The sequence below is a fragment of the Hemiscyllium ocellatum genome, chromosome 16 (assembly GCF_020745735.1).
Source record: "Hemiscyllium ocellatum isolate sHemOce1 chromosome 16, sHemOce1.pat.X.cur, whole genome shotgun sequence".
Classification (NCBI taxonomy): Eukaryota; Metazoa; Chordata; class Chondrichthyes; order Orectolobiformes; family Hemiscylliidae; genus Hemiscyllium; species Hemiscyllium ocellatum.
This window is the reverse complement of record NC_083416.1, coordinates 78,052,778-78,066,353: the sequence shown is the minus strand read 5'-3', so window position 1 is coordinate 78,066,353 and position 13,576 is coordinate 78,052,778. Positions and strand designations below refer to the sequence as shown.

The window sequence follows — 13,576 nt, the reverse complement described above, 5'->3', positions numbered from 1 at the left end:
TCTTCCCAATGGCTGGAAGATTCATTAATCGACCTCCTGTTGTACGTTGATTTATTTATTTTCTTCCGATTTAATACTTGCATTCCTGAAGGGATCCAATAATCTTGCATTTGATTTTACCATTTTTGCCCCTATTTACTGCTGTGTGTCTAGTCTGTCCTTCCCCCTCCAACTCTGGGTACCATAGAACCTCTACAGTGCGGATGCAGGCCATTCAGCCCATTGAGTCCACAGAACATCCCACCCAGTCCCATTCCCCTACCCTATTCCTGTAACCCTGCATTTCCCATGGCTAATCCATCCACCTTTCACATCGCTGGACACTACGGGACAAGTTAGCATGGCCAATCCCCCTGACCTGCACATCTTTGGACTGTGGGAGGAAACCGTAGCACCCGGAGGAAACCCACGCAGACACAGGGAGAATGTGCAAACATACCGTTACCTAAAGCAGCTCTTGTGCAATGCTGGTGTCTCTCTCTTTGCCTTGTAAGCCTTTGTAAATGTTTCTGCTCTCCCGCACCCCACCTCAGAACCTCGGTTTGGTTTATTGCCCTCTCTACAGCTCCCCTTATTGTCTGTTCAGGACACTGGTCCTCACATAGTTCAACTTCAATACTACCACAACAGGTCACTTCTGGAGCTGGTGTCACATGAACTATAACCCATTGCGTTCCACCCTCAGCAAACTTACAGCCATTGCTTTAACTCCTTAACGATATTTAACTTGTGTCAGTTTGCCTGGCTCAGGGAGTCAGCCAGAAAGTATTCCTTTAGAAGTTCTGCTTTTTAATTCTGCTCCCAGTGTTCCAATTAGTTTGGCAGACCCTCCTGCTGATGGTGTTGGTGCCACTGTAGAAAAGGACAATGGGGTCTCTCTCCTCCCACTCGTGTCCGTTCAGTCCCTCCAGCCAGCTCCACCATCCAAGCTCTGTGTTTCTCCATCTCAGATATTCCTGAGGGCCCTCAATTTTCCCCCTCCGTGACCTCACCTCGTGCCCCCTGAGGGAGCTAGTTCCAAAGTTGCTAATCCCTTAGAAAAAGCAGTTCCCCTCATCTCCGTCCTGAAAGGGTGATCCCAAGGTTAGAGACAGTGTCCTCTAGTTCTGGCCTGACCCACAAGAGGAAACGTCCTTTCTAAACCCACCTTGTTAAGATCACTCACACACTTCAATCAAATCACCCCTCAATGCTTCTAAACTCCCATGAAATGGAGTCCAGCCTATCCAAGCTTTCCCCAATGTGACAACTTGCCCATTCCAGACAGGGTGGCACAGTGGTTAGCACTGCTGCCTCGTAGCGCCAGGGACCTGGGTTCGATTCCAATCTCGGGCGACTGTCTGTGCAGGGTTTGCACATTCTCCCCGTGTCTGCGTGGGTTCCCTCCGGGTGCTACGGCTTCCTCCCACAATCCAAAGATGTGCAGACCAGGTGAATTGGCCGTGCTAAATTGCCTGTAGTGTTAGGTGCATTAGTCAGAGGGAAATATAGGGAAATAGATTTGGGTGGGTTACTCTTCGGAAGGCTAGTGTGGACTTATTGGGCCGAAGGGCCTGTTTCCATGCTGTCAGGAATCTAATCTGTCTATCGGAATTGTCTCCATTGTGCTTCCTTCCTTCCTTTTTAAATGAGGAGACCAAATCTCTGCTCTTTGTTTGAGATGTGATCTCTCCAATGTAACTGAAGCCTGACATCCTTATTTGTAATCTACAGTTCCTCATGTAATGAAGGACAGTGATCTGTTCGCCCTCTCGGTACTTGAATGTAGCTGTCTTCAAAAAAAGATTAAAAATATATGAGCAGGAGGTTCAGAATCTCCTCCATTCAGGGCAGTGACTCTGAGCTGGCTGGTCACACGGCTAGTGTGTAGCTGTACACAAACATTTTGTGACTTTGTAGAAAGTGAGGACTGCAGATGCTGGAGAGCAAAGTCGAGAGTGTGTTGCTGGAAAAGCACAGCAGGTCAGGCAGCATCAGAAGAGCAAGAGAGTCGATGTTTTGGGCATAAGCCCTTCATCAGGATGAAACGTCGACCTGCTATGCTTTTCCAGCACCACACCCTAGATTTTGTGACTTTAGGATACTTAGAAACCTGAGACACTTGGGAATCTGCCACCTTCCTCTACTTAAACAACACTCTCTGCTTTTTCATTCTGTCTGTCAAAGTGAATAACTTGGCACACTGTGACATTACATTCCATTTGCTGGATGTTTATCCACTCACTCGACCTGTCTGAGGCCGCGATTTCCTTTATTTCTTGACACCATGCTATCCTTGGTGTTCAGGGTGAAGTTAGCTATGATGCCTTTAAGCTCTCCTCCTCTTGATGTTAAAAAAAAAGACCCTGTGGATCCCTTCATTGGTTGGCAGGGTGTGATAAAGACCCAGATTAGTATCCTCTCTGTTTTCTGCCAGCCAGCCAGTCTTCTGTATGCTGGCCCTTTACATCAGGAGCTTACATTTTCAGTAATAACCTTTTGATTTAACAGCTTATCACCTAGTTTCTGGAAATCCCACTGTGCCTTCAGAGTCTTTGACTCTCACACACACTGTGGATAATAGTGGAGAACTCCAAAGGTATTGGTTAAACATAATTTCTCTTTGAAAAATCTTCAGCCGACTGTTCCGAACGCTCTGAGTTTGCTAACAATGCAAGGATGATCATCTTAATGATTTGATTCTAACACCTTCCCTGAGACAGATGTCAAGCAACTGGCCTATGGCTCCTTCTTAACCTGCCTCACTCTCTGAATATCCGGGGTAATATTCACTCCTCTCCAATCTATTAGAACCTTCCCACAATCTCGGGGAATCTGAAAGACTGGTGGAGTTCCAGAATTCTCAATTTTACTTTCAGTTCAAGGAGGCGTTTGTGAAATCCAGTCTGGGAGTTTTAAACATTTTGATGGGGGACAGTGTAGAGGGTGCTTTACTCTGCATCTAACCCTGTGCTGTCCCTATCCTGGGAGTGTTTGATTGGGATAGTGTAGTGGAGCCTTTACTCTATATCTGATACTGTGCTATCCCTGTTCTGGGAGTGTTGGATGGAGGGGAAACAATTAATTTTGAATCAGGGAGAGGAAACATTACTATAATAGATTTTACAAACTGCGGATGCTGGTGCAGTGCTGTGTGAAGTATTGTTGGATGTTCCCCCTGAGCTGGGTCATTGGGTGTGCTGCGGGTTTTTAAATTATTGATGTTTCCCCGTTTTGCAGAATGCAAAAACAACAGACCAACAAGACTCTGTGGACAAAAACACGATGGAAATCCTGGAAAAGAAAGTTGCAGCTCTGGAGGTGCAGAGGAAAGAGGTAAACTGTGTGAATTCTCCCTCTTACCACCTCATGCCCTTCCCTCGCCTCCTCTCTGCCCCTCTCTCTCCTCTCAATCTCACATTCTACCCCTCCCCTTCTCTTTCATGACCCCATCCCCCTCTCTCTTTCTCCCACACCCACAATCCCTCACTCTCATGCAGTTTTTTTGCTCTGTCTCTTGCACTCTCTCTCTCATGCTCTCCCTGTCGCTTTCGCGCGTTCTCTCTATCTCGCACTCTCTCTTGTGCACGTGCTCTCTCTCTCGCACGTGCTCTCTCTCTCCGCACGCGCGCTTTCTCTCTCTCGCGCGCGCTCTCTCTCGCGCGCTCTCTCTCTCGCGCGCTCTCTCCGCACGCACTCTCTCTCCGCACTCGTGCGTTTTCTCTCTCTCTCCGCGTGCATGTTTTTTCTCTCTCTCTCCGCGTGCGCTCTCTCTCTCCACGTGCATGCGCTCTCTCTCTAACGCGCTCCCTCACACGCTCTCTCTCTCTGCGTACGCGCGGGCTTTCTCTCTTTCTCGCACTCTCTCTCGTGCTCTCTCTCTCTCTCGTGCTCTCTCTCTCTCTCGTGCTCTCTCTCTCTCTCGTGCACTCTCTCTCTCTCGTGCTCTCTCTCTCTCTCGTGCACTCTCTCTCTCGTGCGCTTGCTCTCTCTCGCGCTTGCTCTCTCGCGCTCACTCTCGCTTTCTCGCGCTCACTCTCTCTCGCACTCTCTCTCTCGTGCTCTCTCGCTCTTGCGCGCTCTCGCTCACTCACTCTCGCGTGCTCTATCTCTCTCATGTGCTCTATCTCTCTCGTGCGCTCTATCTCACGCTCTTTCTCTCGCGCTGTCTCTCTGTCGCTCTCTCTCTTGTGTGCTCCCTCTCATTCTCTCGGCACGCTCTCTCTCGCGCCCTCTCTCTCTCTCTCGCGCCCTCTCTCTCTCTCTCGCGCCCTCTCTCTCTCTCTCGCGCCCTCTCTCTCTCTCTCACGCCCTCTCTCTCTCTCTCGCGCCCTCTCTCTCTCGCGCCCTCTCTCCCGTGCTCTCTCTGTCTCTCTCACACGCTCTCGCTCTCTCGGCATGCTCTCTCTCGTTCTCTCTTTCTCGCGTGCGCTCTCTCTCTCTCTCTCTCTGTCTCTCGCGCTCTGTCTCGCTCTTGCTCTCTCGCGCTCTCTGTCTCCCTCACTCTTTCTCGCGCTCTCTGTCTCTGTCTCTCTCTCTCTCCCTCTTGTGCTCTCTCTCCCTCTTGTGCTCTCTCTCCCTCTTGTGCTCTCTCTCCCTCTTGTGCTCTCTCTCCCTCTTGTGCTCTCTCTCCCTCTTGTGCTCTCTCTCCCTCTCGTGCTCCCTCTCCCTCTCGCGCTCCCTCTGTCGCTCTCTCTGTCTCTCACGCACTCTCGCTCTCGCTCTCTCTCTCTCTCTCTCTCTCTCGCGCTCTCAAGTGCTCTCTTTCTCGTGCTCTCGCGCTCTCTGTCTCTCTCGCTTGCGATCTCTCTTTCTCACTCGCGCGCTCTCTCTCCCTCTCGCTCTCGCACGCGCTCTCTCTTGCTAGCGCGCTCTCTCGCTCATGTGCGCTCTCTCTCTCGCTCGTGTGCGCTCTCTCTCTCGCTCGTGTGCGCTCTCTCTCTCGCTCGTGTGCGCTCTCTCTCTCGCTCGTGTGCGCTCTCTCTCTCGCTCGTGTGCGCTCTCTCTCTTGCTGGTATGCGCTCTCTCTCGATCGTGCGCGTTTTTTCTCTCACGCTCTCTCTCGCGTGTTATTGCTCTCACTCTCTCTCTCGCTCTTGCGCGCGCTCGATCTCGCTCTTGCGCGCGCTCGATCTCGCTCTTGCGTGTGCTCTCTCTCGCTCTTGCATGCGCAGTCGCTCTCTTGTGCTCTCTCTCTCGCGCTCTCTCACTCTCGCGCTCCCTGTCTCTCGCTCGCACGCTCTCTCTCTCGCTCGCGCCACTCTCTCTCTCGCTCGCGTGCTCTCTCTCTCTCTCTGTCTCTCACTTGCGCGTTCCTTGTCTCTCGCTTGCACTCTCTCTCGCTTGTGCTCGCTCTCGCTTGCGCGCACGCTCTCTCTCGCGAGCACTCTCTCTTTCTCACCCTCTCACGCGCGCTCTCTCTCGCTCGCGCGCGCTCTCTCTTGCTAGCGCACTGTCTCGCTTGTGTGCACTCTCTTGCTCGCGCTCTCTCTCTCTCTTGCTCGCGCTCTCTCTCTCTCTTGCTCGCGCTCTCTCTCTCTCTCTTGCTCGCGCTCTCTCTCTCTCTTGCTCGCGCTCTCTCTCTCTCTTGCTCGCGCTCTCTCTCTCTCTTGCGCGCTCTCTCTCTCTCGCTCGCGCGCTCTCTCTCGCTCGCTCGTTCTCCCTCTTGCTCTGTTTCTCACACGCTCCCTGTCTCTTGCTTGCACTCTCTCTCTCTTTCTCACCCTCTTGCGCGCGCTCTCTCTCGCTCGTGCGCGCGCTCTCTCTCGCTCGTGCGCGCGCTCTCTCTCGCTCGTGCGCGCGCTCTCTCTCGCTCGTGCGCGCGCTCTCTCTCGCTCGTGCGCGCGCTCTCTCTCGCTCGTGCGCGCGCTCTCTCTCGCTCGTGCGCGCGCTCTCTCTCGCTCGTGCGCGCGCTCTCTCTCGCTCGTGCGCGCGCTCTCTCTCGCTCGTGCGCGCGCTCTCTCTCGCTCGTGCGCGCGCTCTCTCTCGCTCTCTCACTGTCGCTCTCGTGCGCGCTCTCTTGCGCTCTCTGTCTCGCGCTCTCTGTCTCGCGCTCTCTGTCTCGCGCTCTCTGTCTCGCGCTCTCTGTCTCGCGCTCTCTGTCTCGCGCTCTCTGTCTCGCGCTCTCTTACTCACCTCTCGCGCGCGCGCTCTCTGTCTCGCGCTCTCTGTCTCGCGCTCTCTCTTACTCACCTCTCGCGCGCGCGCTCTCTCTCTCTCGCTCTCGCGCGTGTTCTCTCTTGCTAGTGCGCTCTCTCGCTCGTGTGTGCTCTCTCTCTCGTGTGCGCTTTCTCTCTTGCTCATTCACGCGCTCTCTCTCGATCGTGCGCGCTTTCTCTCTTGCTCATTCACACGCTCTCTCTCGATCGTGCGCGCTTTCTCTCTCACGCTCTCACTCGCGCGTTCTCGCTCTCTCACTCTCTTGCTCTTGTGCGCGCTCTCTCTCGCTCACTCGCACCCGCTCTCTCGCGCGCTCTTTCTCTGTCTTGCGCTCTCTCGCTCTCTATCTCTCGCTTGCACGCTCTCTCTCCTGTTCTCATGCGCACTCTCTCTCTCACGCGCACACTCGTTCTCGCTCTCTCTTTCACGCTGTCTCTCTCACGCACTCTCGCTCTCTCTTTCTCGCTGTCTCGCTCTCCTTCTCTCACTCTCTCTCGTGCGCTATCTCTCGCTCTCTCTTGCTCTGTCTCTCGCTCGCGCGCTCCGTGTCTCTTGCTTGTACTCTCGCTCGCGCTCTCTCGCTCGCGCGCGCTCTCTCATTCTCACTCGTGTGCGCTCTCTCTTGCTCGTGCGCGCTCTCTCTCTCTCTCGCACGTTCTCGCTCTCTCTCCCTGTCACTCTCGTGCGTGCTCTCTCTTGCTAGTGCTCTCACGCGCGCCGTCTCTCACGCGCGCCGTCTCTCACGCGCGCCGTCTCTCACGCGCGCCGTCTCTCTCTCGCGCCGTCTCTCTCTCGCGCCGTCTCTCTCTCGCGCCGTCTCTCTCTCGCGCCGTCTCTCTCTCGCGCCGTCTCTCTCTCGCGCCGTCTCTCTCTCGCGCCGTCTCTCTCTCGCGCCGTCTCTCTCTCGCGCCGTCTCTCTCTCGCGCCGTCTCTCTCTCGCGCCGTCTCTCTCTCGCGCCGTCTCTCTCTCGCGCCGTCTCTCTCTCGCGCCGTCTCTCTCTCGCGCCGTCTCTCTCGCGCCCTCTCTCTCTCGCGCCCTCTCTCTCTCGCGCCCTCTCTCTCTCGCGCCCTCTCTCTCTCGCGCCCTCTCTGTCGCTCTCGCTCACGTGCTCCCTGTCTCTCGCTTGCACTGTCTCTCTCTCGCTCGCGCTCTCTCTTACTCACCTCTCGCGCGCGCGCTCTTTCTCTCTCGCTCTCGCGCGTGTTCTCTCTTGCTAGCGCGCGCTCTCGCTCGTGTGTGCTCTCTCTCTCGTGTGCGCTTTCTCTCTTGCTCGTGTGCGCTTTCTCTCTTGCTCGTGTGCGCTTTCTCTCTTGCTCGTGTGCGCTTTCTCTCTTGCTCGTGCGCGCGCTCTCTCTCGATCGTGCGCGCTCTCACTCGCGGGTTCTCGCTCTCTCACTCTCTTGCGCGCACTCTCTCTCGCTCACTCGTACGCGCTCTCTCGCGCGCTCTTTCTCTCTTTCGCGCTCTCTATCTCTCGCTTGCATGCTCTCTCACCTGTTCTCACGCGCACTCTCTCTCTCACGCGCGCACTCGTTCTCGCTCTCTCTCTCACGCTCTCTCTCTCTCACGCACTCTCGCTCTCTCTTTCTCGCTGTCTCGCTCTCCTTCTCTCACTGTCTCTCTCGTGCGCTATCTCTCGCTCTGTCTTGCTCTGTCTCTCGCTCTGTCTTGCTCTGTCTCTCGCTCGCGCGCTCCTTGTCTCTCGCTTGCACGCTCTCTCTCTCGCTCGCGCTCTCTCTCTCGCTCGCACGTGCTCTCTCATTCTCACCCTCTCGCGCGCGCTCTCTCTCTCTCTCTCTCTAGTTCTCGCGCGCGCTCTCTCTTGCTAGCGCGCTGTCTCGCTCGTGTGCGCTCTCTTGCTCGCGCTCGCTCTCTCACACGCGTGCTCTCTCTCTCTCTCGCGCTTTCTCTCGCTCTCTCGTGTGTTCTCTCTCTCACGCTTTCTCACTTTCGCGCTCTCCCTCGCTTGCGCGCTCTCTCTCCCTCGCTTGCGCGTTCTCTCTCCCTCGCTCGCGCACGCTTTCTGTCTCTCGCTTGCGTGCGCTCTCTTCCTTCGCTTTCTCTCACGCGCTCTCTGTCTCACTTTCGCGCTCTCTCTCGCTCTCGTGCGCCCTCTCTCTCACTTGCACGCTGTCTCTCGCTCCTGCGCGCTCTCTCTCTCCCTCGCGTACTTTCTCTCACACGCTCTCTCTCGCGCGTTCTCGCTCTCTCACTCTCTCTCGCTCTTGCGCGCGCTTTCTCGCTCTCTTCTCTCGCTCTCGCTCTCTCGCTCTCTCGCTCTCGCTCGCGTGCTCTCTCTCTCGCTCGCGCGCTCTCTCTCTCTCGCTCGCGCGCTCTCTCTCTCTCGCTCGCGCGCTCTCTCTCTCTCGCTCGCGCGCTCTCTCTCTCTCTCTCGCGCGCTCTCTCTCTCTCTCTCTCTCTCGCGCGCTCTCTCTCTCGCGCGCTCTCTCTCTTGCTCTGTCTCTCATTCGCGCGCTCTCTCTCTTGCTCTGTCTCTCATTCGCGCGCTCCTTGTCTCTCGCTTGCACTCTCGCTCGCGCTCTCTCTCTCTCGCTCTCGCGCGCGCTGTCTCTTGCTAGCTCACTGTCTCGCTCGTGTGCGCTCTCTTGCTCGCGCTCTCTCTGTCTCTCGCTCGCGCGCTCTCTCTCTCTCGCTCGTTCTCTCTCTTGCTCTGTCTCTTGCTTGCGCGCTCCCTGTCTCTCGCTTGCACTCTCTCTCTCTTGCTCGCGCGCTCTCTCTTTCTTGCCCTCTCGCACGCACTCTCTCTCTCGCACTCGCGTGCGCTCTCTCTTGCTAGCGCGCGCTCTCGCTCATGTGCGCTCTCCCTCTCTCGCTCATGTGCGCTCTCTCTCGCTCGTGCGCGCTCTCTCTCGCTCGTGCGCGCTCTCTCGCACGTTCTCGCTTTCTCTCTCGCGCTCTCTCTGTCTCGCGCTCTCTCTCTCGCGCTCTCTCTCTCGCGCTCTCTCTCTCTCGCGCTGTCTCGCACGCGAGTGAGAAAGCGCACGAAAGAGAGAGCGCGTGAGCGAGACAGAGCGAATGAGAGAGCGCGCGCGAGCGAGAGAGCGCGAGAGAGAGAGAGAGCATGCATGAGCAAGTGATAGAGCGCGCGCGAGCGAGTGATAGAGCGCACGGGAGTGAGCGCAAGCGAGCTAGATTGCTCGAGAGAGAGAGCGCGCACGCAAGAGCGGGAGAGAGAGAGTGAGAGCAAGAACTCGCGAGAGAAAGCACGCAAGAGAGAGCGAGTGAGAGTGAGAACGTGCGAGAGAGCGCGTGAGAGAGAAAGCACGCGAGAGAGTGCGTGCTAACGAAAGAGCGAGATCGCGCGAGCGAGTGGGAGAGATCATGCGAGCGAGAGAGAGAGCGCGCGCAAGAGCGAGAGAGAGCGTGTGAGGGAGAGAGAGCGCGAAAGTGAGAGAGAAAGCGTGAGAGAGAGAGTGTGTGGGAGAGAGCGAAGGAAGGGAGCGCAAGCGAGAGACAGCGAGCACGCGAGGGAGAGAGAGCGAGAGAGACGTGCGCGCTCTCTCTCGCTCGTGCACGCTGTCTCTCACTCTTGCGCGTGTTCTCTCGCTCTCTCTTCTTGGCTCACTCTCGCTTTCTCGCACTCTCTCTCGCTCGCGCGATCTCTCCCTCTCGCTCATGTGCGTCCTCTCTCGCTCATGCACGCCTTCTCTCACTCGCGCGCGCCCTCTCTCGCTCGCATGTGCTCTCACTCGCTTGGGCGCGCACTCTCTCTCTCTCGCTCACTCGCGCGCGTACTCTCTCTTGCGCGATCTCTTCTCGCTCTCTCTCACGCGCTCTCTCTTCACTCTCACTTTTGCGCTCACTCTCGCTCTCGCGCGCTCTCTCTCTCACTCCTGCGCGTGCTCTCTCTCCCACTCCTGCGCGTGCTCTCTCTCCCTCGCCAGCTTTCTCTCACACTCTCTCTCGCACGTTCTCGCTGTCTCACTCTCTCTCTTGTTCCTGCACGCTCTCTCGCTCTTTCTCTCTCGCTCTTTCTCTCTCGCTCTTTCTCTCTCGCTCTCTCTCTCTCTCGCTTTCTTGCACTCTCTCTCGCTCGCACGCCCTCTCTAGCTTGCGCGCGCCCTCTCTCTCACTCGCATGCGCTCTCTCGCTGGCACGCGCTCTCACTCGCTTGGGCGCGCGCTCTCTCTCGCTCTCTCGCTCTCGTGCGTGCTCTCTTCCTTCGCGCTCTCTCACGCTTTCTCTCTCACTTTCGCGCTCTCTCTCGCTCTCGTGCGCTCTCTCTCTCTCTCTCGCGCGCTCTCTCTCTCTCTCGCTCGCGCGTGCTCTTTCTCTCGCTCCTGCGCGCTCTTTCTCTCGCTCCTGCGCGCTCTTTCTCTCGCTCCTGCGCTCTTTCTCTCGCTCCTGCGCTCTCTCTCTCGCTCCTGCGCTCTCTCTCTCGCTCCTGCGCTCTCTCTCTCGCTCCTGCGCTCTCTCTCTCGCTCGCGCGCTCTCTCTCTCGCTCGCGCGCTCTCTCTCTCGCTCGCGCGCTCTCTCTCTCGCTCGCGCGCTCTCTCTCTCTCGCTCCTGCGCGCCCTCTCTCTTGCTCCTGCGCACGCTCTCTCACACGCTCTCTCGCGCGTTCTCGCTCTCTCACTCTCACTCTCTCACTCTCTCTCGCTTTCTCGCAGTCTCTCTTGCTCGCGCGATCTCTCTCTCTCGTGCGCGTTCTCTCTCGTTCGTGCGCGTTCTCTCTCGTTCGTGTGCACGCTCTCTCGCTCTCACTCTCGGTCTCTCTTTCGCTCTCTCTCTCGCTCTCTCCCACTCTCTGGCTCTCTCACTCTCGCTCTCTCACTCTCTCTCGCTTTCTCGCACTCTCTCGCTTGCGCGATCTCACTCTCTCGCTCTCTTGCTCATGCGCGCTCTCTCTCGCTCGTGCGCGCGCTCTCTCTCGCTCGTGTGAACTCTCTCTTGCTCGCGTGCACTCTCACTCGCTTGGGCGCGTGCTCGCTCTCTCGCTCGCATGATCTCTCCCTCTCGCTCGCGCGCACCCTCTCTAGCTTGCGCGCTCCCTCTCTCTCACTCGCATGCGCTCTCTCGCTGGCACGCGCTCTCACTTGCCTGGGCACGCGCTCTCTCTCTCTCTCGCTCTCGTGCGTGCTCTCTTCCTTCGCGCTCTCTCACGTTTTCTCTCTCACTTTCGCGCTCTCTCTCTCTCTCGCTCGCGCGCTCTCTCTCTCGCTCCTGCGCGCTCTCTCTCTTGCTCCTGCGCGCGCTCTCTCACACGCTCTCTCTCGCGCGTTCTCACTCTCTCACTCTCTCACTCTCTCACTCTCTCACTCTCCCACTCTCCCACTCTCCCACTCTCCCACTCTCCCACTCTCCCACTCTCCCACTCTCCCACTCTCCCACTCTCTCACTCTGTCTCGCTTTCTCGCACTCTCTCTTGCTCGCGCGATCTCTCTCGCTCGTGCTCGCGCTCTCTCGCTCGTGCGCGCGTTCTCTCTCATTCATGCGCGTTCTCTTTCAGTCGTGCACGTTCTCTCTCGTTCATGCGCACGCTCTCTCGCTCTCACTCTCGGTCTCTCTTTCGCTCTCTCTCTTTCGCTCTCTCTCTTTTGCTCTCTCCCACTCTCGCTCTCTCACTCTCTCTCGCTTTCTCGCACACTCTCTCGCTCGCGCGATCTCGCGCTCTCGCTCATGCGCGCGCGCGCTCTCGCTCGTGCGATCTCTCTCTCGCTCGCGCGCACTCTCACTCGCTTGGGCGCGTGCTCGCTCTCTCGCTCGCATGATCTCTCCCTCTCGCTCGTGCGATCTCACTCTTTTGTTAGCGCGCGCTCTCTCTCTCATGTGCTTTCTCTCTCACGCTCTCTCTCTCTCGCGTGATCTAGCTCGCTTGCGCTCTCTCTCACTCGCACTGTCTCTATCTCGCTCACGCACTCGCTCACTCGCGTGCGCTCTCTCTCTTGCTCTCGCGCGTGCTCTCTTCCTTCGCTCTCTCATGCGCTCTCTCTCTCTCTCTCTCACGCTTTCTCTCTCACTTCCGCGCGCTCTCTCTCGCTCATTCCTGCGCACTGTCTCTCTCGCTCCTGTGCGCTCTCTCTCACACACTCTCTCTCGCGCGTTCTCGCTCTCTCACTCTTGCGCACGCTCGCTCTCTTGCACGCGCGATCTCTCTCGCTCGCGCACTCTCTTGCTCGTGCGCGCACTCTCACTCGCTTGGGCGCACGCTCTCTCTCTCGCTCGCATGATCTCTCCCTCTCGCTCACGCGATCCCGCTCTTTCGTTAGCGCACACTCTCTTGTGCATACTCTCTCTCGCTTGTGCGCACTCTCACTCGCTTGTGCATGCTCTCTCTCTCACTCGTGCGCTCTCTCACTCGTGGGATTTCTCTCTCGCGCGCTCTCTCGCACGTTCTCGCTCTCTCTCTCTCGCTCTTGCACGCACTCTCTCTCTCTCACGTGATCTAGTTCGCTCGCGCTCTCTCTCGCTCGTGCGCGCTCTCTCTCTCGCTCGTGCGCGCTCTCTCTCTCTCTCGCTCGTGCGCGCTCTCTCTCTCTCTCTCGCTCGTGCGCTCTCTCTCTCTCTCTCGCTCGTGCGCGCTCTCTCTCTCTCTCGCTCGTGCGCGCTCTCTCTCTCTCTCGCTCGTGCGCGCGCTCTCTCTCTCGCTCGTGCGCGCTCTCGCTCTCTCGCTCGTGCTTTATCACTCGCTCGCGCGCGCTCTATCACTTGCTCACACGTCCTCTCTCTCTCACGCATGCTTTCGCTAGCGCGCACTCTCTCATTCGCTCTGTCTCGCTCACGCGCTCTCTCTTTTTCGTGCACTTTCTCTCTCGCGCGCGTTCTCGCTCTCTCCCTCTCTCTCTCGCTCTGTCTTGCGCGCTCTCTCTCTCGCGTGCTATCTCTCGCTGGTGTGCACTCTCCCTCTCGCTCGCGCGATGTTGCTCTCTCGCTCGCGCGCGCGCTCTCTCTCTCGCTCACATGATCTCTCCCTCTCGCTCACGCGATCCCGCTCTTTCGTTAGCGCACACTCTCTTGTGCATACTCTCTCTCGCTTGTGCGCACTCTCTCACTCGCTTGTGCACGCTCTCTCTCTCACTCATGCGCTCTCTCACTCGTGGGATTTCTCTCTCGCGCGCTCTCTCGCACGTTCTCGCTCTTGCACGCACTCTCTCTCTCTCACGTGATCTAGTTCGCTCGCGCTCTCTCTCGCTCGTGCGCGCGCTCTCTCTCGCTCGTGCGCGCTCTCTCTCTCTCTCGCTCGTGCGCGCTCTCTCTCTCTCTCGCTCGTGCGCGCTCTCTCTCTCTCTCGCTCGTGCGCGCTCTCTCTCTCTCTCGCTCGTGCGCGCTCTCTCTCTCTCTCGCTCGTGCGCGCTCTCTCTCTCTCTCGCTCGTGCGCGCTCTCTCTCTCTCTCTCGCTCGTGCGCGCTCTCTCTCTCTCTCTCGCTCGTGCGCGCTCTCTCTCTCTCTCTCGCTCGTGCGCGCTCTCTCGCTCGT

The 13,576-nt window shown here is 57.7% G+C and overlaps 1 protein-coding gene across 3 annotated transcripts in view; it reads left to right on the top strand.

Moving 5' to 3' along the window:
- tnip1 (TNFAIP3 interacting protein 1) overlaps positions 1–13,576 on the top strand; it is a 115,286-nt gene that overhangs the window by 75,321 nt on the left and 26,389 nt on the right. For all 3 annotated transcript variants that reach the window (XM_060837426.1, XM_060837425.1, XM_060837427.1), the window contains one exon: positions 3,220–3,315. In XM_060837426.1, the coding sequence (XP_060693409.1) occupies positions 3,220–3,315 (96 nt within the window). The remainder of the gene's footprint in view (positions 1–3,219; positions 3,316–13,576) is intronic.